At 44.8% G+C, this 21,023-nt stretch overlaps 1 protein-coding gene across 1 annotated transcript in view; it reads right to left on the bottom strand.

The window, feature by feature from the left end:
• The window catches only part of PDIA6 (protein disulfide isomerase family A member 6), a 26,443-nt gene extending 5,420 nt beyond the window's left edge, over positions 1-21,023 (bottom strand). Inside the window, exons 1-10 of the mRNA XM_090032104.1 lie at positions 20,879-21,023; positions 15,040-15,181; positions 14,361-14,418; positions 12,674-12,800; positions 12,034-12,140; positions 9,022-9,158; positions 8,412-8,526; positions 3,578-3,718; positions 2,137-2,221; positions 1,979-2,051 (exon numbers count right to left, since the gene is read on the bottom strand). Coding sequence (XP_089888230.1) covers positions 1,979-2,051; positions 2,137-2,221; positions 3,578-3,718; positions 8,412-8,526; positions 9,022-9,158; positions 12,034-12,140; positions 12,674-12,800; positions 14,361-14,418; positions 15,040-15,181; positions 20,879-20,912 — 1,019 coding nt within the window. The 5' untranslated portion in view covers positions 20,913-21,023. The remainder of the gene's footprint in view (positions 1-1,978; positions 2,052-2,136; positions 2,222-3,577; positions 3,719-8,411; positions 8,527-9,021; positions 9,159-12,033; positions 12,141-12,673; positions 12,801-14,360; positions 14,419-15,039; positions 15,182-20,878) is intronic.

Genomic DNA, 21,023 nt, shown 5'->3' with positions numbered 1-21,023 from the left:
TGGCTCATGGTGCTGCCTGTGGCAGACCACCACGCACCGCATACAGTATGTGCCAGTCCCAGTCTCACACACTGCATGTGGTGCGCAAAGCTGGTCTGGTGCACAATGCACGTGGCACCTGTACCTCACCAGCTCTTTGCACTGGGTGCAGTCCGTAGGGCCAGTCTGTGGGCCCTATCAGGTCTGTAGATGGGCCCCACAACTCTCAATGAGTTTGACACCCCAGGACTAAGTGATGCTTAAAGTTCCTTTCAGCCCCATTATTCTACAACAACAAACAACATAAATGGTTGAATTAAGTCTGAAGTTTCCAAGAAGAGAACAGAAGAAACATGTTTCAGTCAATTTAATTCCCCAACTGGCTAACTTAGTTTCTCTTGTGATGATTTTCTGCAAAGGAGTTGGCTGGCTCAGGTCATATTTAAGATATCACCTCCCATCTTCTTAGGAAGATCATATTTCTCTACCATGCTCTGCAAAAGCAGTCCTACCCTTCATTCTAGAGGAATTAAGAAAAAGAAAAAAGAAAGAAAGAAAGAAAGAAAAAGAGCCCATAGACTCCATGGAACTCAAAGCACGACCAAGATGGTTCTAATTCTTATTTCAGAAGTCAAACAAAAAGACTAACTTCCAAGAGACGACTCCAAAGAAGCCAGACATATTTTACAGCTTAGATCAAGGGTTGGCAGTATTTTGCCATTGCAGGCCAGAGCTTGTGACCCAGCCTCTGTGCCACACACTCCAAATCTGCTTCCCAGATCACCCAAACAACCTGGTGATCCCTCTTCCTTCTTCATGACACTACCTCCCATGTCTCTCCAGGGTGGATAGTCTCAGACTTTCCCAGGCTGGAGCCAACTTCTTTGTAGACCAGATCTGGCCTGCAAGCTATAGGTTGCCAACCCCTGGCTAAGAGTTTATTTCCAGTATTCAGTGTGGAGACACAAACCTTTTATAATCTAATTTATTAAAGTTAACAGCATAAACCCAAGTACTTAATTTTGATATTTTAAGAGAAAAACCATGGAAAAAGAAGAAAGCAAGCCATTGATTCTCTAGACTCCTTAGAGACAGGTGAGCCAGTCATACTGGCTGCAAAACATCCAGCTATTCATTCACTGTGATTTTACTATACCAGGCTTCTGATTTGTATGCAAAAATCCTTTCCAGAGATGGGCACATACCTGCAGTACCTATATACTGCATTTAGTCAATTCTAGAAAAGAAGTTCCCTGCCCCCCTCCCCTCCCATTTCAACACGAGGGAAAAGGCTCCTCTTAGAATCAAGTACAAGGTGGTAGGGGGCAGGCAGCTGCTATGGCTAGGACTCCAGCCCCTACCCAGACTTGAAGGCATAGCCACAGCTGCTGCATGCTCTTACCCCACCCCCCAGGTGCCTCTGCACCCTGCCATCTTCCTCCAACACCACAGCCTCTGCTTCTTCCACCTGCCCCTTTCCCTCACTCTGGACCAGCAGGCTCCATGCATGCTTCAGCTTATGACACTTAGCCCAGCCCCAGCCTGGCCTGTAATAGCAGCATACAGCCTACAAAGCTGTTACAGAGGCAGGGCTGAGGCCCTGCTCCATGCCCCAGAGATGGAACCCATTCGTGCAGAGTAAAGGTAAGGGGAGAAGGGAAGCAGAGGCTGGGAGAGATGGGGAAGGGGAGGCGTCTGCACAGGTGGCACAAGCAGAGGGCAAGCTGTTTGACCTCCCTAAACCATCTGCCTCCCCTCTGCAACAGTAAGAGGCGGGGGAAATGAATTAAAAATAACCTTCCAGTAATTATATTCTATATATGGAAAAACAAAACAACACATTTATTAATTTTCTATGTAAAGAATCTAATTATTGTGGGCATGTCTTAATTTAGGAATTAAATAGAACCACAATGGGCACACAAGGTCTTCCCCAAACTCCTTGCTAACATAGCACCCTGTTATCAAGAAGAATGGCCAAGTTAGTGATAACACTTACCCCCACATTTTCTTTTTGTATTTTTCTGCCATTTTTAACATGACTTCTAAATAGGAATTTCTACCCGATGCTCCTGTTAGACAGAATTGGACCAAGTTAGAAACAGCTCTTCTATGAATTTATTAAGCAAGAAAGATTAATGCTTTATTTCATTCTACCTGTATCCAGAATATGAGGCAGGACAGCAATGATACAGAGCTGATGAGCTTCACAGGTACTCTTCAGAATATCTGCATTAATGACCTGGGATAAAAGACAGGGGACACCACAGGTGTCATGGCATCTTATAACCTAGTACACAATGGTGGTCTTAGGCTCTAACTTTGCCATACTTAGAAAAAAAAACTGCTGTAATAAAGAGAGACCATTACTTCTGTGGGAACACACCAAAGTCAGTTAAAGGGATACTCTTCTGAAACACCATATAATGCCCTGTAGACAATCCATACCCGAATGTAAGGACAGAGTACGTAAGATGTAGTCGCTTGCCAAATGGAGAAAGTATCTCTTGGAAGCTTACTGATGAATCTATTTAAAATAACCTAAATGGGTAGTGTTGCAATGTTGTAAGAGGTGGTGATACCAGAACCTCAGCACTAAGAATTCTACTGCACTGAAGGAACAGTGATTTCAGTGCTTCTGTTGGAGCCATTTAAAAAGAAACGAAAAGGTACACTCAGAGGGCAAAATGCCTCCCAAATCTGCCCATGTATAAAGTTATTAACGATGCCAAATTCTCTACCTGAAATACAAATCGCCACAAAGCTTCATGGCTAAGTTTGTTCAATAGCATCACTGCCCTCTGTCGTATCCAAAATGTTTTAGTTTAATCCTGAAAGTCAACTAGCCAGTCCTTCAGTATGCCGATTTTAATCATATGCTAGAGGGAAAAGCACTAGTAAAATAGAGGCAGCAATTTTTTGCTCCATGTTGCCCCAAAGCTCCTGCTTTTTGGTCAATGATTAAAATCTAGCACATCAAGTGAAAATAAGAGTTAACAGAGAATGGTTTCCTCCTAGTTCTTAACGAGAGGCACCTACCTGAGTGTTCTTGAGAAAGTATCAATTTAAAAATAAACCCTTTTGTGTGCAATGATAATTTATTGGACATCACTTTTTCCACATAGTTGTCAACTGCGTGCACTTTTGACCATGCCACCAGTGTTCCATGCTGCTGTGTAGTTTCCCTACTCACTGCACACAAAGTGTGGTTTTATTTCAAAATTGCCATGACTTTCTAAATCCACCACAATGTAGCCTCAGTTGGGAGGCAAAGGATTTAAGGGCAGATCAGTCTCAACTACCTTTTCACCCTTTCCTTCCGAATAAGGATTCAAATATGCTGATGTGGTAGTTTGTACTGCCACTGCTTTCCCTACATCCATGGTGTAGACCACACACCTTCACTTAGATCCTTTAATACATGAGGCTCTAGTAGCTGAAGTTGTGATCCCCTGGTATGTCTGACCCAGATGAAGGGGTCTACATGCCTTATTTTAGCCATTTACAGTCAACATTTTCTGTAAAAAATAACTGCTAGCTTTAAAGGACAGACAGGAGGGAAAAAGCAAAGAAGTTGGTGTTACAGAGTCAGAGATACCTCTAGCAGCTCAGGTGGTGGGGCATTATCAGAAAATAGATCCAGAGCACGAGTAACTATGTCAGCTCTTGTTCTTCCACCATCATAATCAACAGGGTCTTCTCCTTTCTGAAAGATCTTAATTGTAGGAAATCCACGAATCTGCAGAGAAGTTCAAAAGCCATCAGTTCAAAACTTTTGGTTGAAATGGAGCATACTCCCATAATGTAATCAAGCTGAAGGGAGATAGTCTAGTATCAAGACAAGGTATGGCTACACTACACCTGGTTAAAGCTTCCAAGTCTGAACACCAAGAATGGAATTCTACTGCCCTTTGGGCATCAAAATGGCAGTTTTCTACCTGCAGGCCTGGGTGGTTTTGGCCCTGCCTCTATGGTGTGGATGCATAAATATGGACATGTCAACTCGATCTGGACATGCACCGGCCAGGCATGTACACATACACATGCAAATAAACCTGAGTGGAGGTCCTGGAAAAATGATAGGTGGCAAGAGGAAGGGGAAAGGGGAGGGGTGGACCTTCCTGTGTTTCATCACTAGCACTTGAATGGTTAGGGCACCTGCCCAGGCAGCCAGACACCTGGGTTTTAAGTATTCTTTGCCAGAGGTTGGGGAGTGGGGTTGAACCTGCATCTCTCCGATTTCTCAATTCAGCACTCTGAACACCATGCCACAAGTTACAGATTACTTGGACCCTACTTCATTCCTTCCTATGAAACTGAACTACTGCCCCTTGAATTCAACAGGCAGTGGAGAAAGTGGATGGAGAACAGTGCAGTAGGGAAGTTTCTGCCCCAGTGGCAGCAAGGAACCAGGCTAGAATCCAAAGCCTGCTTCCTTCTGTAGCTGCATCTACCTTCCTGAGCCATGCACACACTAACTTATTCTTTTTGACCTGGCCTCAGCTTTCTCTCCCTCTTGGCTGCCCATGGGTCCACCTTCAAAAGAAGTGCCTGAAAAGGGACTAGATATGCCTAATCTGTGGTGTGCTGGTAGTTAGAGAACTGTGCTGGGCAGTCAGAGATGCAGGTTCAAACTCCCTCTCAGCAAAAAGGGCGCAGAACCTGGGTAACTGCCATGATAATTGAATTATTGGGCTACAACACAGAATCATAGAAAATTAGGATTGGAAGGGACTTCACAGGGTCATCTAGTTCAACCCTCTGTTCAAAGCAGGACCATCCCCAACTAGATGATCCCAGCCAAGGCTGGGTCTTAAAAACCTCCAAGGATGGAGAGTCCGCAACCTCTCTGCGTAACCTGTTCCAGTGCTTTACCACCCTCCTAGTGAGAAAGTTTTTCCGAATATTCAACCTAAACCTCCCTTTCTGCAACCTGAGACCATTGCTCCTTGTTCTGTCATCTGCCAGCACTGAGAACATCCCCTTCAGGCAGTTGAAGGCTGCTATAAAATCCCCTCTCAGTCTTCTTTTCTCTACATTAACATGCTCACTTCCCTTAGCCTTTCCTCAGAAGTCATGTCCCTCAGCCCCCTCACCATTTTCACTGCCCTCCGGTTAGACCCTTTCTGTAGCGGGGGGCTCAAAACTAAACACAATATTCTAGATACGGCCTCACCAGTGCAGAATAGAGGGGAATAATCACTTCCCTTGACCTACTGGCAACACATCTTTGTTCTTGACAACAAAGGCACACTGCTGGCTCATATTCAACTTATTGTCTGCTGTAACCCCCAGGTAGTTTTCTACAGAGCTGCTGCCCACCCAGTCACCACTCAGCCTGTACTGGTGCATGGGATTGTTCCATCCTCAGTGCAGATCTTGGCACTTGTTCTTGTTGAGCCTCATGGTATTTCTTTTGGCCCAAATCTTCCAGTTTGTTTAGGTCTCTCTGAATCTTAGCCCTACCATCCAGCGTACCTAATACTCCCCCCACCTTGGTATCATCTGCAAACTTGCTGGACTTTGCACTCTTTGCCAGGGGTTTTCAACCTTTTTTAGCTAGTCTACCCCCGGCAGCCAGCTGAGAAGCAGGGTGGGGGAGGGAGGGGGTTCCCTGCACGGCACACAACAGCAAAACCAGAAGCACTAGCAGTGCAGGGTGCAAAGCAGTTCAAGCAGTGCAAAGTGCTGGCAGCCCTGCCCCCTCCACATACCCCCTGGGGCCTTCCCAAGTACTTCTAGGGGTACACATAACCCCAGCTGACAAACCCTGCTGTATGCATCTTCCAGCTTGTTGATGAAGACACTGAACAAAAGTAGACCCAGGACCAGGCCCTGGGGCACTCCACTTGATACTGGCTGCTAACTAGACAGAGTAATTGATTACTACCCTCCAACACCATGATTCAGTCAGTTTTCTATCCACCTTATAGTCCATTCATTCAGCCCGTACTTCCTCAGCTTGCCTGCGAGAACGTTGTGGGAGACTGTATCAAAAGCCTTGCCAAAAATCAAGGTATACCACATCCACTAGTCTCCCTACATCCAGAACTAGTCATCTAATTAATCACAGAAGGCAATCAAGTTGGTAAGGCATGAATGGCATTGGTGAATAAATCGACTTCAGGAAAGCTGACTTTGACAAGCTCAGTAAGCTTGTCACCGAGGCCCTAAGGGACCATGACCCAAAGGGGAGGGGAGTTGAGGATGAGTGATTGCTCCTCAACGGAATGATCCTGGATGCACAAGCTAAGTCTATTCCATCTCAAAGGAAAGGCAGCAAAAAGGGCACAGCAGCCCCCTTGACTCTGCAGGGAACTGGCGGACCTCCTGCATCTAAAAAGAAGGCCTACAAAGGATGGAGTACTGGATCCACCTCCAAGGAGGAATATTCTGCTCTGGTCTGGACCTGCAGAGACCAAACCAGGAAAGCCAAGGCTGCGACAGAACTCCAGCTAGCTACAAGTATCAAGGACAATAAAAAGTCCTTTTTTAGATATGTGGGGAGCTGGAGGAAAAGCAAGGCGCAACACTGGACCCCGGCTAAGCCAGACGGGACAACTGACAACCGACGCCCAGGAAAAAGCCAACTTGCTAAATGAGTACTTTGCGTCAGTTTTTCACAGTCCCAAGGGGCGACGCCCCTGCCCATTATGGGATGGGAAGGCCTGGGTGAGGGAGATTCCTTAGCCTCCATCAATGTTGACCTTGTGAAGGAACACCTTAAGAAGCTGGGTACCTTCAAGTCAGCTGGCCCTGACAGTTTACACCCCAGGGTACTCAAGGAGCTCGCAAGCATCATAGCTTAGTCCCTGGCATGGATCTTCGAGAACTCCTGGTGCTCTGGTGAAGTGCCCGAAGACTGGAAGAAGGCCAATGTGGTGCCCATCTTCAAGAAGGGGAGGAAAGTGGATCCAGCAAACTATAGGCCCATCAGCTTGACTCCTATCCCAGGGAAAATCTTAGAAAAGTTTATTAAAGAGGCCGTCGGGCTGGCTGACGCCAACATCCTAAGGGATAGCCAGGACGGGTTTGTCTTGCTTGACCAATCTCATTTCCTTCTATGACCAGGTGATCCGTCACCTGGACAAGGGAGAAGAGATTGATGTCATACATCTTGACTTCAAAAAAAGCCTTTGATCTAGTATTCCATGATCACCTCTATGGTGGACAGATGGGGTGATCTCTATGTGAAAGAATGATGTCAAACTAGCGTCCAATCAGTCTACAAAAGTCTGCAGCAAAACACTTCAACCTCTCTGCACATTCCATCAACATTAAAAACCGATTTGAATATAAAACTGAAGAACAAGAAAACATCCAGACTGGATTGTGTTATGTATGAACTCAATAGAGACTATTATAGATTCTTACCTCATTACCTGGACTAGCTTTTATAAACTATTGAAGGGCATAAGGGCTAACTACTTTATTTATCCCTTTTGATCTCGTCAACCCACCTGCACATCTGAGCAGTACCGCCTGCTCCTATCCTTTCCTCTCCCCTTCCCTAGGGTTCATATTTAATTCATGTTATTCCTTCTGTTCAGTACCTCTGTTCTCTTCACATCCATTCACAGCATCTGTCAAGCAAAGCTTATGCCCGTCTGAAGCAATTAGTTGCTACGGTGTCACCCTACACTGCCTTCTGTCATGCTTCCAAGGGAGAGATTAATGCCCATGGCACTTATGGACAGAGGGTGAACTCTGGTATCCTCTGCCCTGCACATTTAATAAAAATCAGAACTTAACTTTGTGCCTGCAGTGACTGGCCTACAGTAACTGACGAGCAGTTACAAGTGTATTTCAACCCTTTACCAACATGCTATTTGGATTTCCCTTTCCACCTTTTGTAAGTTATTTTACAGCTAAATACGAGCCTTAATGCTTAGTTCTTCCATGCAGACCAGCCTCCTTGAGGGAAGGAGCTGTTTACTGGAGCATCAAGTTCTGTGCCTGCAGTCTCACTATGCTGTATAGCTTAACATCTTTGGAATTTTTCCAGCTAGATGACTAGAAGTTAGATAAGATGACAGCTGCACTCTGGAAATAACTGCTGCACCCTGACCCAGGTACAAGAGAGCCTGTCCAAAAGAAGTGGTTATTTAATTTAGGATGAGACTTTGTAGAGTGGTATAAAAGTACAGAATTATGCCAGGCCTTGTGGCAGTAAGCTGTCAAGATCTTTGATATACTTGCTAGACATCCACAGCTATGTTCTCTACACTTCTCTATGCTGCACCCCCTCCAAATCAGAATAGCTACTGCTTTTTCTACAAATTGTTACAATTGTTTCCAATATATTTTTAGTGCTTCACAGTAAAATAAAATATTGGTGCCACCGTACAATTTTTTTTCTGGTATAGAGTGGAACACACCTTATCCCACATCCTGTAACTAGAGGGAAAGGAATTTGGAAACTGCAGACTCACCCCATATCGACTAGTCAACATCTGATTTACTGTGGCATCCACAGCAGCTAGCTTCACCTTGCCCTTAGTTTGTTCTTTCACTTCTGTGGCAGCAGCTGCCCATTCTGGCTCCAGACTAGAAAGCAAGACAGTTTTTTAGTGTTACAAGCAATTGTTCTTTTAAAAACAAGTAAGTGAAACTACAGTGAACCCCCTTGACAGAAGAGCAATTCTTCAAGACATGACAGTTAACTAGAATCTCTCAGATGAAATGGAGTTCTGTGTTAAGAATACAGATAATCTTAACATGAAAAGCAAAACAAAATAAACAAAACACGCTTTGAGAGCCTGACCCCTTTGCTGGGAATCTCGTCACTGGCTACAACTGGCAGCGAATCCATTCTTTGCAAGTCCAAGGAATGCTAAATTCTTGTGCTGACATGGTGCTCTAATGAGCACATTAGACTTAAATTTCTTAACCAGAGGGAAAACTTTGGGGCGGGAAAACTAGAGTACAAACCCACTTATACCAAAGCAGACACAAGGTCCCATTTCAAGATATATGGCTGCCTGCATACTTAATACATAGCAAAGGATCAATTGCAGGTGAACTGCCAACAGCTTCACTTACTTTTTGCAGTGTCCACACCAAGGGGCATAAAATTCCACCAGCCAGACATCATCGCTATTTACGACGTTCTTGTCGAAGGTGTCATCAGTCAACTCAACTACATCCTTCTTATCCGTGTCACCGCTTTCTCGGCTGCTCTGTAGGTCAAGAAATATAAAACATCAATTAAAAGGTAGGGTGACTATACCTCCCGGTTTAGCTGAGACAGCCCTAGATTTTGGAATCTGGTCCCAGTTGGTAGGCGTGAATTAAAATGAGTATCCCAGAAATGCAGGGCACAGTCCAGCAGGGAGATGAAGCGGCAAAATGCCAGCAGATACCACTGCCTGGTGCACCATCCCACCCCCACCTCTGCTTCCAGGAGCATCAGTGACTTGGGAGAACTGGGGCAGAGGTAGAAAGGGGGTGTCCTGGATTTCCTTATCATCACTCCAATTAAAACGAAAGTCAATCAACTGCTTTTCCCCACAGCCTCTGCCCAAAACAGTTCATATGCACTTAAACAGCCTCTTCTTCAACAGCTATAAGCAATTGGCTATACTGACAAAACCCAAGAAACAGGAAGACAGACCTTCTTTCAGGTCTTCAAGAATTAACAAGATTATCTTGCTAAGCTTGAAAGCTCAGAAGTAAGGTCTTAGGAGTTAAAAACCTTTCAGCTCACTCTCCTCCCCAAGGGTCTCACAGGTAAAACTACAAAAGAAACTATCAAGGTAGAAAAATTCTAATCAATTTTGGTAGCAATACCTTAGATTAAAAGCAAAAGATTTCAGGGTATCCAATGTATTTAGTAATACACATTCCATTATCAAAAGGTAACTAAAACCCATTGACTTTCAACAGAAAGGAAGGGCTCACACAATACCTTAAGAGTCAACTGGACCATCACTTTTGACAACAAGATTTAGGAGCATATGTGAGGCAAGAAGAAAGGGCGGGGGGTGGAGAAAGAAAATTCACACTTGGATTTCTGGAGGATTTTTACTTTCTCTGGTTACCCTACCTCAACGTTTTGCAGTTCAGAGCTTGAACCTAATAACCCTGTTCATTTTATAGGTACTTAAGGTGCCCAGAGACCTTGGGACAAACTCTGGTCTTGTTAACCCTTTCACTGTCTGGATTTTATGTTACTAGTTTAAGTCTGTGGACAGAAGTCAAAACAGAAGTATAGAAAGCTAACAAACTTAGCTCTGATAACTCCATGTTGATAGCATTAAAACAATTCCATTAAGCAGATGCATAAGTTAAAACAAAGATTAATGGCTGTCACCCCTCCCGTCTGTATCTTTTGAATTAGATCCTAGAAACTCGAGGACTGCTTCAGCAGGGAGCTCAGTCTTGCTGCTGACGCAATAAACTGTGCCTACTCATACCCTCACATGTGTGTCAGTGCCAGAAATGAGGTAATGTGGATACCACTGGCACCACGCACCAGGCTTGGTTTTCAGTGTTCAACCTTTTTGAATGCGGGGCTGGATCATGAACTTTTTAATCACTCAGTGGGCTGGTAAGCCATATTCAAAGACCTCACAGGAAGCAGCATCACATCAGGAAGTGATGTCACGTGACCTTTGACACCACTGAAGTTGCAGGAAGTGAAAATGAAATGTGGATTAAAATCCAAAATAAAAACAATATAAAAACAACAATGAAATAATACCAAACACTTGACTAAAATAAACACTTTTGCTTCTACTCACTTCTCAACGAATGAAAGAAGCATAATGCAAGTTGACAGATCAAATGTGGAAAAGATATCAGCCAGAGTGGAAACTAATCAAAGCAACAAAATGTGGGCATTTTGAGAATGATCTTCAAGAAGATTTACTTTTATTGAATTAACAATGTGTTAGTAACACATCTTCAACAAGTAACAAGTTGAACCCCCAATCCCTCACAAAGAGAAACAGAAGCTAGAACACCATCCAAACACTGGACAGTATTTTTACAAAGATTTACGTTGGAGCCCAGATCATTCATGCTCTGTTCTTGAGCACACTGTTGTCTTAAACAAGCAAAGAGCACAGCTGCAGGGGAATCAGCCACAGCTTTCCCTCCCTGGTGCAGCCCAGCCAGCCCATCCCCCATCAAGCAGCGGCTTCCCCATGTGCTGCTGCACTTTCCCCCTACCTGCACCAGCTGGTCCCAAAAGGCAGGAGGCTCCACTGCCATTTCTGCTGGCCAGTGCTGACCCAGCTGGGCACCCCCAGCATCACGTGGGAAGCCAGCTTCAGCCACATGCTGCCCTGGATGGGATGGGCCCAGCTGGGTTGGCACCAGCCAGGAAAAGCAGCATGCAGCTGAAGCTGGCTTCCTACATGCTGCTGGGGATGAGAGGAGGCTGGCCAGGTCAGCATCAGCCAGCAGAAGCAGTGGTGGAGCCATGTGCCACTTGGGACTGACTGATGCAGGCAGGGGGGAAATGCAGCTGAGCCCCTGCCTCTCTGGCCAGACTCGTTCTGTCCCGAGCGGCACACAGCTCCGCCGCCACTTCTGCTGGCCGGTGCAGACCCGGCCGGACTCCTCCCATCCTCAGCAGCACCTGGGAAGCCAATTTCAGCCACATGCTGCTCCGGATGGGATGGACCCAGCCAGGTCAGCACCGGCCAGGAAAAGTGGCACACAGCTGAAGTCGGCTCCTCACATGCTGCTGGGGATGGGAGGAGGGAGGCCGGCAGACAATGGATGTTCCATGGAAGCAATACCAACATGCTTAATACCACATTACATAGTATTCTGCAGCACATACTCCCTGACTCGGGTGGCACCAGCTGCCCATGCATCAAGACCCACATCCCATGCTCTTCCAGACATGGTGTAGGTATTGTACTAGCAAGAATGAATGAAGTTCTCCTCACTATCTTCTAGCAATATACAAGTCTTAAGAGCTCATGCCTCTAACTTGCAAGAGACATTACACAAAACCGTACCACCTGTGCACCACGGTCACTTGGCAAAACCATCTTGGAGGATACAAACAAACAAAGGGGTTATTCATTCCCCGACACATACCTGCTTTCCAGAACTGTATCCACCACTTCTGCCACTGAGACGCTCCTTTACCATAGATCGAGTAGCACTTAATGCAGCATCAACGATAGCTTCACTTGTCCTACCCCCTACAACACAGCAAAATAAATAACCAGAGAGTTACAAGACAGTTAAATATGGTGCTTATTTAGTTTTATAAGCTGAGATGTAGTGTCCCATTCTCCTCCAGATGCTTCAACGGGAAAAGGACTGGACCTTAATAGTGCTGTGTGATAGGATTCCATTAATTTAGATTAATTCTCTTCAAATGCACTTCCTCAAAAACCAAAATGCAAGGAAATCCCATGCAAGGTACCAACTGCAATTACAGTTGCCACTACCAACACAACCTGCAAATACCCTTTGTGTACTCACTTAACCCATGGTGTATGCATAGAAAGAAACTGTTAAAATATTGGAAAAAACTTGACCAGAAACTGACAGTTTTGAGGGCTATCAGAGGCATAAGGCTCTCTCAGAAACAAGTTAACAACCTTAGCACACAGCCTTTTATCAATCCCAAGGCTGACAGGAGTATACAGTACCTAATGTTTGACAGTACATGTGAGCAGTGCTAACCATTGTCTTTAAAACACAACATATAGGACTGCACAAGATTTACCCTGGTAATCTTCTGCTTTGTTTTTGTTGGCTCCAAATATCTTGATAGTTGGGAATCCTTTAACACCATACTGACCACCTAGCGACTGGTGCTTATCTGCATCCACTGCGCCTACTTTCACCACACCCTGTTGAAATTAAAGAGCCACTGTAATGTAATGCACTTGAGAGATACTAATCAGACAGGAAGAACAAGTAAAAAAAATTGTCAGGTACATGGAGGCTCTGGGATCTCAACAGATAGAAAGGGCAGCAACCAATAAGGAGATAGTCCCTAAACAGCAGTAGTACTCGATATTAAACTGATCGTCTGTGTGTAATCACTTGTTCAGACTTACAGAAACAGCTGTAAATGCAAACTCCTCTTTTAACTTTCTTTGTTAAAGTGCATAATTTAGAACAGAAAAATCAAAGTAGAGGAGGTCACTGCCAACTTTCAATTTGCCTGTCAGTTAGGGCTGTGTGAGGCTTTGGACAGAGCTTTGGATCTGGAGAAGCTTCGGACGCTTCAGGGTACGAGGCAGCATATCCGGATCAGAGTGCTGGCCTCATTAGGCTTCCAGAAGTGGTTCAGAGCTTCCCAAGCACTTTGGAGCCGCCTCGGAGATCCGGCCACGGGGTATAATGGGGAAACAATACAATATCTATAAACTTTGTTGTTTTTTGTCTGATTTGGATGAACTGACTGTCTCCATCTTGGGGGGGGCGGGAGACACTACCGCAAGCCTGGCTGCTAAGCTACCATGTTACCAGTTACCAATCAATCATGATTCACTCAGGGACCAGCTCAATATACAGGACCCAGCTAACAAAGCCAGTTAATTGACGTCAATTAGCACCTACAAAACCAGGCTAAGGAGAGGAAAGAATCAATACAGATAATCAACTGCCCCAAGACAGAGACAGTCAGTCTGACAAGCACACGTCAGAAGTTTCGTCCGTCAGCAGCCAAGGGTGCAAGGCCCCAGAACCCCTGCACCGATCTCCTCAACAGCTGGCAGGCTTTGTGGCCTCAGCAGGGGCCACCATCCCGCAGCTTTCACCCTGCTGCACCTTAACACACAGGGTCCACCATGTCACAAGTTTTGCTCGTCCACAGCTTGAGGTGCAGTTCCCCCCAAACCCCTGTACCGATCTTCTTGAAATTCGGCAGGCTTTGAGGCTTCACCAGGGGCCACCACCCTGGCAGTTTTCACCCCCCCCCACGATGTAACACACAGCCGTGACATGGGTTTGGCTTTCAAGAATTTGGGGTACAGTTCCCCCCAAACCCCTGCACCGATGTTCTTGAAGCTTGGCAGTTTTCATGCTCTCAGCAGGGGCTACCATCCCTGCAAGTTTCATCCAAATCACACAAAAAACAAAGTTATAGGTATTTTATATTGATTCCCCCATTATACCCTATGGCCGGATCTGAGGTGGCTCTGAAGCTTTAGAGCCACCTTGGCCGGATTGAGGCGGAAACCTGGTTCGGAGCTCCAGATTGGATCAGCTATCCAAAGCGGCTGGATCCGAAGCCAGATCGGATCGCTGCCAATTCGCATAGGCCTATTGTCAATGGCCACTTCCTGACCAAGGCAAGCAGGACTTTTGCAAATGTAACCTTAGATTTACTGTCTGTTTCCATGACAACAGATGAAAACCAATCCCCACACCTCAGTACAAACCTGGGGAAATGCAAGACTTACTTTTAATGCTGTGGCCGCTTTCTTCCATTCAGGAGTGAGTCTCTGACAGTGACCACACCTTTTGGGAAAAACAGTTTTTAACCAAGATAGTATAAACTCTTTCACAGAACATCTAAGAAATCTAATCAGTTTAAACTTGGGAAGAGACAAATATGCAAGAATAAACTGATTTTCTTTTTTTGCAAGTGGCTTGTGTTTTTACCCATTATTAGGGGGAACACCAAGTCAATACAACTTCACTTCCTCGCATCATGTCTACCCAGAAACCTTCCAAAGTTAAGACTTGTATGTGGCCCTTGTTGGTTTGCAACAATTAGCACCAAAACCAAACAGTGAAACAGTGTTCTCTTTCAGGTACCTATGAAAGCACACACACACAAACCATGTTTGACACATTACATTACTATGCTTTCAGAAGCCTAATAAATATTTGACTTAAAAGTCTAACTCTGAAAAGGGCAACATTGAGAGAAACGTTGCTGGCCACAAGGCCACAACAATATTAAGTGAGATGTGTGCCAGAAACTGAAGGGAAATCCTGGATCAACCAGTGAGTCACCTTTGATATTCCTCCATGATGCAAGAGTGAAAAGAAAGCTAGTTGATTATAGAAGTCAGTCACCCCTCTTGCAAAAGAGCTGACTAGGACTTTGCTTAATACTACAGCCATAACACTTACCACGGTGCATAGAACTCTACCAGCCACAAGCTGGCACTCTGAAGGACTTCCTTGTTGAAATTTGTCGGTGTTAGCTCTATCACATCATCACTTGAGGAATATAAACTGTTAACTGCCAGGAAGAATGTACAGCTCACAGCTCCTAGAACAAAACACAAATTATCCTCCCATTAAAAATATCAGTGGGTTCCTAAGTTCAGGGCCATGTCACTCCCCCATGTTTTTTTTTTAGCAGCAAAAATGAAAATAGCAAGAAGCCCAAGTCTGCCAGGAGGAAAGCTGAGGCATGATGCATTACTCTTCTTCCCCTCTGCATACAAAGAAACCCGAACTCACATAGCCAGGAATACAGAATTTTAGACAACAGATGCTGTTCTTTCCAACATATCCTAGCAAAGGGGCTCAAATTTGTGCTGGCCTGTAAACCTCCCCACAAAGGCATTTGGGTTTGCTTACAAGAGCCACTGCAACCACCTGGGCATATAGAGTAGAGCAAGCAGGCAAGGCCTTTGAGTGCACATTCTGGAAGTATGCAGGACCTCCTCAGGGTCTCGGGGCAACTACAGAATCAGCTGACCATGTTCCTTATCCAACAACATGACTTAAACGGTACATAAGCAAGATCTTTCTGCTCTCCCCCAAAACTGCAACATGCTAGCTAAACAGCTTTCGGCTACATTGATCTGGAACAAGGAGTTGCTACACTCAGTTCTGGATTGAAGTCAAAGGAGAACAGGAGGAAGAAAGGCTGGAGTTTCTCCCATTCTTACTCCTAAAGGGTTCTTGAACCTACAATATTGTTGGGATGAAAACTGACTACAATCCAGCTTCTGGGTCACACCTATGGAATAAAGCACACAATCCACAAGCCTTGTGCAACTCTGCAAGCTGTTAGGTGATGGAAGGACAGCATCTTATTCCCCTGAAAAATTACAGAGGGAACAAACAGGAGCCTTATTATTCAAGGGTGGAAAAAAAATCTTTACAGTGAAAGACTTAAGTAACTCAGTCTTTATGGCTTATCAAAAAGGAAGATCGAGTCATCTTATTTAGAAAAAGTTTATTTAGAAACATCTTCACAATTCAGAGACACCAGACACTGAATTTACTTGAATACATGCCAAGCCCCCAATAATCAGATTCTATATATGGAGAAATTCATAAACTTGTTATCATTTTCCAGGTATACAACCTAATTAATGGAGGTCTGCCATGAATTTTTCCCCCACCCCCTAATACAGGAGGGAAAACATATACATATATTTTTTAAAGCGGGGGCGGGGTGGTCAAGTGGCCCTCTTGCTTTTGGCATTTCCCTCCCCTCCCCCCACCACTACTTCTTTCCCCCACTCTTAACTGTCAGACCCTGCTCTTCCGGAGCACAAGTGAGAGGCAAAATTTGCATATAAGCAAGTTACTACAGATACCAATGTACCATAGACTAAGTGCAGGCAAAACTGAAGCAATTACTGCTAGTTTTAGCACAGGTCCTGTTGGCAAAGACCTGTCACGCTGCTTCAGCCCGCACTTGTGATAACTGATAAAATTTATATACAGATGAGGTGCAGGGGAACTTGGTCTGACTCTTCCTCACAGAGGGAAGGGCCACACTAATCATATACAACAGGCTAAGAGAGAGGGCAACAGAGGGTTTCTGGGTAATGCCTGCCAGACATTTAAGGCTGGTGAAGAAACATGAATAATTGGAAATAGGAAAGAAAGGTGCAGCTCAGCTATGGGAGCAAAGAGTGAGTCAGAATGTATTCAATGTTGTCGTTCACCATGACTTGAAAAAGACTTGACACTGAGGGGACTACATATAATGGGCTCTACTGCAGGTTTCATTCCGGTAGATGATACTAACCTATCTTTGTGGTAGCCTCCTATCACTATCTTTACCCAATATGGGCCAGGTGTTTTATAGTGTGGACTTTGTTGAACTTCCTAGTGGGTTTCCATTACTGAGCACATGCTGATTTTGCCTTTCATCAAAGTGCTGTCATAGTATTTAATGGGGTTTCCTTGTATGATCATAAGATGAGGAGCTATTTTCCACAGGCTGATTGGGGTGAAAAAACCTCATCTTATATTCAAGTAAGTATGGGATTAATTTATCAGAGAAAGGCACAGTAGGAGCTGGAGACAACCACATCAAAGCCACGTACTTCATTTTTCATCTGAATCCAAGCAGTGCACCAGGTGACTAACTATTGGTACAAGCTAGGAGGGGAAGTGGGGAATTCTCCAGCTGGAATGTTTCAAAATGAGGATTGGCCACTGTTCTGGAAGATTTGTTTTAGTGATGACAACAATCTAGGGACCAGTGTACATGTGGTCAGCCAAGGCCAGAATACCACCCAGCTCTAATATTTATCTACCTTTTCATCAGTTCATCTCAAAGCACTTTATAGAGGTCAGCATCATTACTTCATTTTGCAGACAGGCATGTCACTCCTTCACTGCCAAGAAAACAAATCAGAACACAACTCTCCTAAACCCCTGTCCACTATACCCATTGCCTCAGAGGGGTCTCTTTCTAGACTTAAAAATCTCAGTTTTTAACCAGCGATTGGTTTGAGCACATTTATTCACATGAAAGAGCGGATCCTTCCCTTCACACACACATAGCACTCTCACACAACTCATACTGCTGTAGTGAGTCACTGTGACCTACAGTAACAGCTGCCCTCAGTTGCAGGTTTAAGACACTGAGAGGGCAGAAGGCACATCAGAACTGTTCAAGGACCTGAGCTCAGTATAACTGGTAAAAGGGTTTCTATGTTGTTAATACCCCTCACCTAAGATACCTGTGCCAGATTAGGATCAAAAGTGGAATCCTTTGAATTTATTCAACTACTCTTTCATTTCTCACCCTTTTCATAAGTGGATAATTTATCTGAGTTTAGATGTATTTTCAGGAAATTTAAGTTTGTTGTGAAATTTACTCAGTCTTACAATAGTTTTTATGCTCAATGGATGGAGAACTCAGAAATAAAGAATCATGCTGTTATGCCATACAATTGAAACTTGCCTTCAGTAGAACATTCAACCGTAAAATTGCTTCCTATAGGAAAACTCAAATATTTGCAAAATGCAAACCACAACAATCTCCAAACACCTTTGTAATTTTGCTTCAGCATAGGAATGAATGAAACATAGGAACAGCTATAACTGCATTAGATAGAAAACTTTGTTGTATAGCAAAAAAGCTAAATACCAATTGACAGAGATTTGAAAGAGAACTTTCCTTGCCGACAGGTTCTGTCATAACCATCCAATAGAAGGACAATCTTGCAAGAAAGTCTGATGCGCATGTTGATGTACATTATACCCAGATAGGCAAGATCCTCCTTCAGAGCTATACATGGTACTGTTTAGTCAAACCACCCCACTGCTTGTCAAAAGTTTAGCTGTACAGGATCCTAAACCCACCTGGAAATAGTGCACTGATTCTAAGAGAAAAGTAGTATATGTGTTGGAAGGTAAACTATTAATAGAGGTAGAAAAAAGCTGCACATTTTGTTTTCACAGATACCTAAGGGAAGGTTTTCTGAAGTGAAGAAAGGATTAGCTGGGTTCTGTCCTTCCTCCCCCTATCCATAACACATCGCTTTCTGATAAAAAGATTCTCTCAGTCTCCCTGGTGTACCAGATTCTAGTTATGGACAGCCAGGAAAACAACATACCCACCCCAACACTCACTGGAGATACAAGACAAGATCCAGTTTAAGAGCAAACAGCTCAAAACATGCTTTACGTTACCAAAAGCAATGACTCTCCAGTATAATACCACTATTTCCAAATGGCAACAACCCATCATTTGACAACCACCTGAAGTGCATGTTACAGCATCTAGGTGGCTGGTATTTTTTCATGCAGGAAGCAAGAGCAACCTCAGCACTTACTTCCTCTCTTGAAATATTCAAGCTGCATTTGTCTTTCGCACTGTCCTCAAATGTTCTCTTGTATTTTATCTTCTTTGGTTTCAACTCATTGTTGTTCTCATTTGAGATTTCCATTTGCTAAGAGAAACTCCCAATTTGAATTCAACATGTTTTTAATTTTGCCATTTAACCAAGATAGTTACATTTCTGATTTTTCTTTTCTTTAGGGAGCATGCATGCACACCTCAAGTCCACTGATATTTGCAAGTAACCTGAATGCTGAGTTCTTATTTTTTACCATTACAAATCTTCACAGCAGGCTTCAATGTCACAATGCTGTCCTTTGGGACTCTTCAAGGAAGAGGAAACTTAGGGCAGTGGTCACTAGGATTAAGAAGCCTATCTTAATATATGACCTACTTGAACTCCTAAATGTTACTTCCAGCTGTGATGGTGTCAGTTCTGCTCACATGCTCTACAGCCAACAGTTTAAAAAAAATATTTAAGATTCCCAGAAAGGCAAGCCCTGATTCTATTTTGTGCACTGTGTGAAAAGAAACTTAATCATCAAGCATGATACTCTCCCACCCCATGAAAGTCCCTGGACAAAAAAAAGACCATTGATACAGATGGGCGGAGTCTTTGTCCTCCTTGCTACTGTGTGTATGATAGCCATAAAGCACGGTAAAAATGCATCTTATAGACCAGTGATTCTCAAACAGGTGTCAATATACCCTGGGGTTCCTTGAGATCCTGTGAAGGATACCACTGCTTTAATTAATCACTGTGTGGCACCCAATCTGGGCTCACAGTACAGGAGATATCTTTGATTAGACCAACAAGATTTTTGCAAAAAAAAAAAAAAATTTCTTTTCTGCAAAAATTATGTTGGTCTAATAAAAGATATCACCTTTACCATGAGCCCAGATGGCTTTTTCCTCTAGACCAATACAGCTACAACCTGGATACCTGACATAATGGTTAGATTTACAAGCCAGATTCACAAGATAAACCCAGATATTTCAAACAGAAATCCAAAACTGTGGTTTATCCGAGTACTCTGCAACACAAAAAAGCCTGCTGTTATTTTTCTGCAAGCCAAAATAAGGAACGAAGACTAAAAACTGGAATTTTCCAACAGGTGCCTTGAGTCTTAAGAAGGTTGAGAACAACTATTATAGACTAGTAACTAAATCAGACAGCCACAAGTTTTCATGTCCTCGAGCTCACTTCATCACATGGATGAAAACTTATGCATGTTTGATTTAGCTGGTCTACAAGGTGCATCTCCGCCTTCAGACTAACAGGGTGACCTGCCTCTCCATCACAAGGGTCCAGCCACGAAGGCACTACAAAAGCAGGTGCGTTCAGGGGCTTGAACGGGTGGCACACAATCACCCCAACACATCTAAGCCCTCTTGGATGCTTATTAGGTAGAGCTGGGCTGCAGTTTCTTTGCCACCTCCCACTGCAACATCTGTCAATTCACCTGTGAAAAAGTTCAGGTCTCCCACCCATCTCACTGGATGTCCTCTTTTTGTGCAACTACACCACGCTCGCAGGACACCTCCTCTACGCCTACGATCTCGTTCTCCCACCCGCCTTCCAACGGCTTCGTCCACCCCCCGCGTCGCCCCGTCTCCGCTCGGCCCGAACGAACCCTTCAAGACGTCCCTAAGCTGCCAACTGCCGAGCGCCAGGGCGAGCGCAGGGAAGAGGCGATGTAGCCATGCACCAGCGCTTAAGAGCGCCCCGACCCGACCCAGCTGCCTGTGGCAGGCAGACCCTGACCGCGCGCCGTAAGCACCAAGCCCCAGGCCCCAGGCCCGGCCTGGCTAGCGGCTTTGTGCGTCAGGGTCATCAGCTCCCTCCTCCCCGAGGAGCCGCACGAGACCCCACCTTGCCCTGTCCCAGCCAGAGCCTGGCTGGCCCGACCCCCCCGCGCCGGGCCCTACCGAGGAGCAGGCGGCCCGCGCCGAGCGCACCCATGACGGTGGCTGTAGCCCGTGTGCCGGACCGGCCCTAGCTCCCCGCGCACGCGGCGGCCCGTTCTCGCCGTGGCCGCTGCTCATTGGTGGCGCGGGGGCTCCGTCATTTGCA

This window comes from Crocodylus siamensis, chromosome 1 (assembly GCF_052110815.1).
Source record: "Crocodylus siamensis isolate JL-2025a chromosome 1, ASM5211081v1, whole genome shotgun sequence".
Taxonomy (NCBI): Eukaryota; Metazoa; Chordata; order Crocodylia; family Crocodylidae; genus Crocodylus; species Crocodylus siamensis.
The sequence above is the reverse complement of the archived record's forward strand: the minus strand, read 5'-3'. Positions and strand labels throughout refer to the sequence as shown.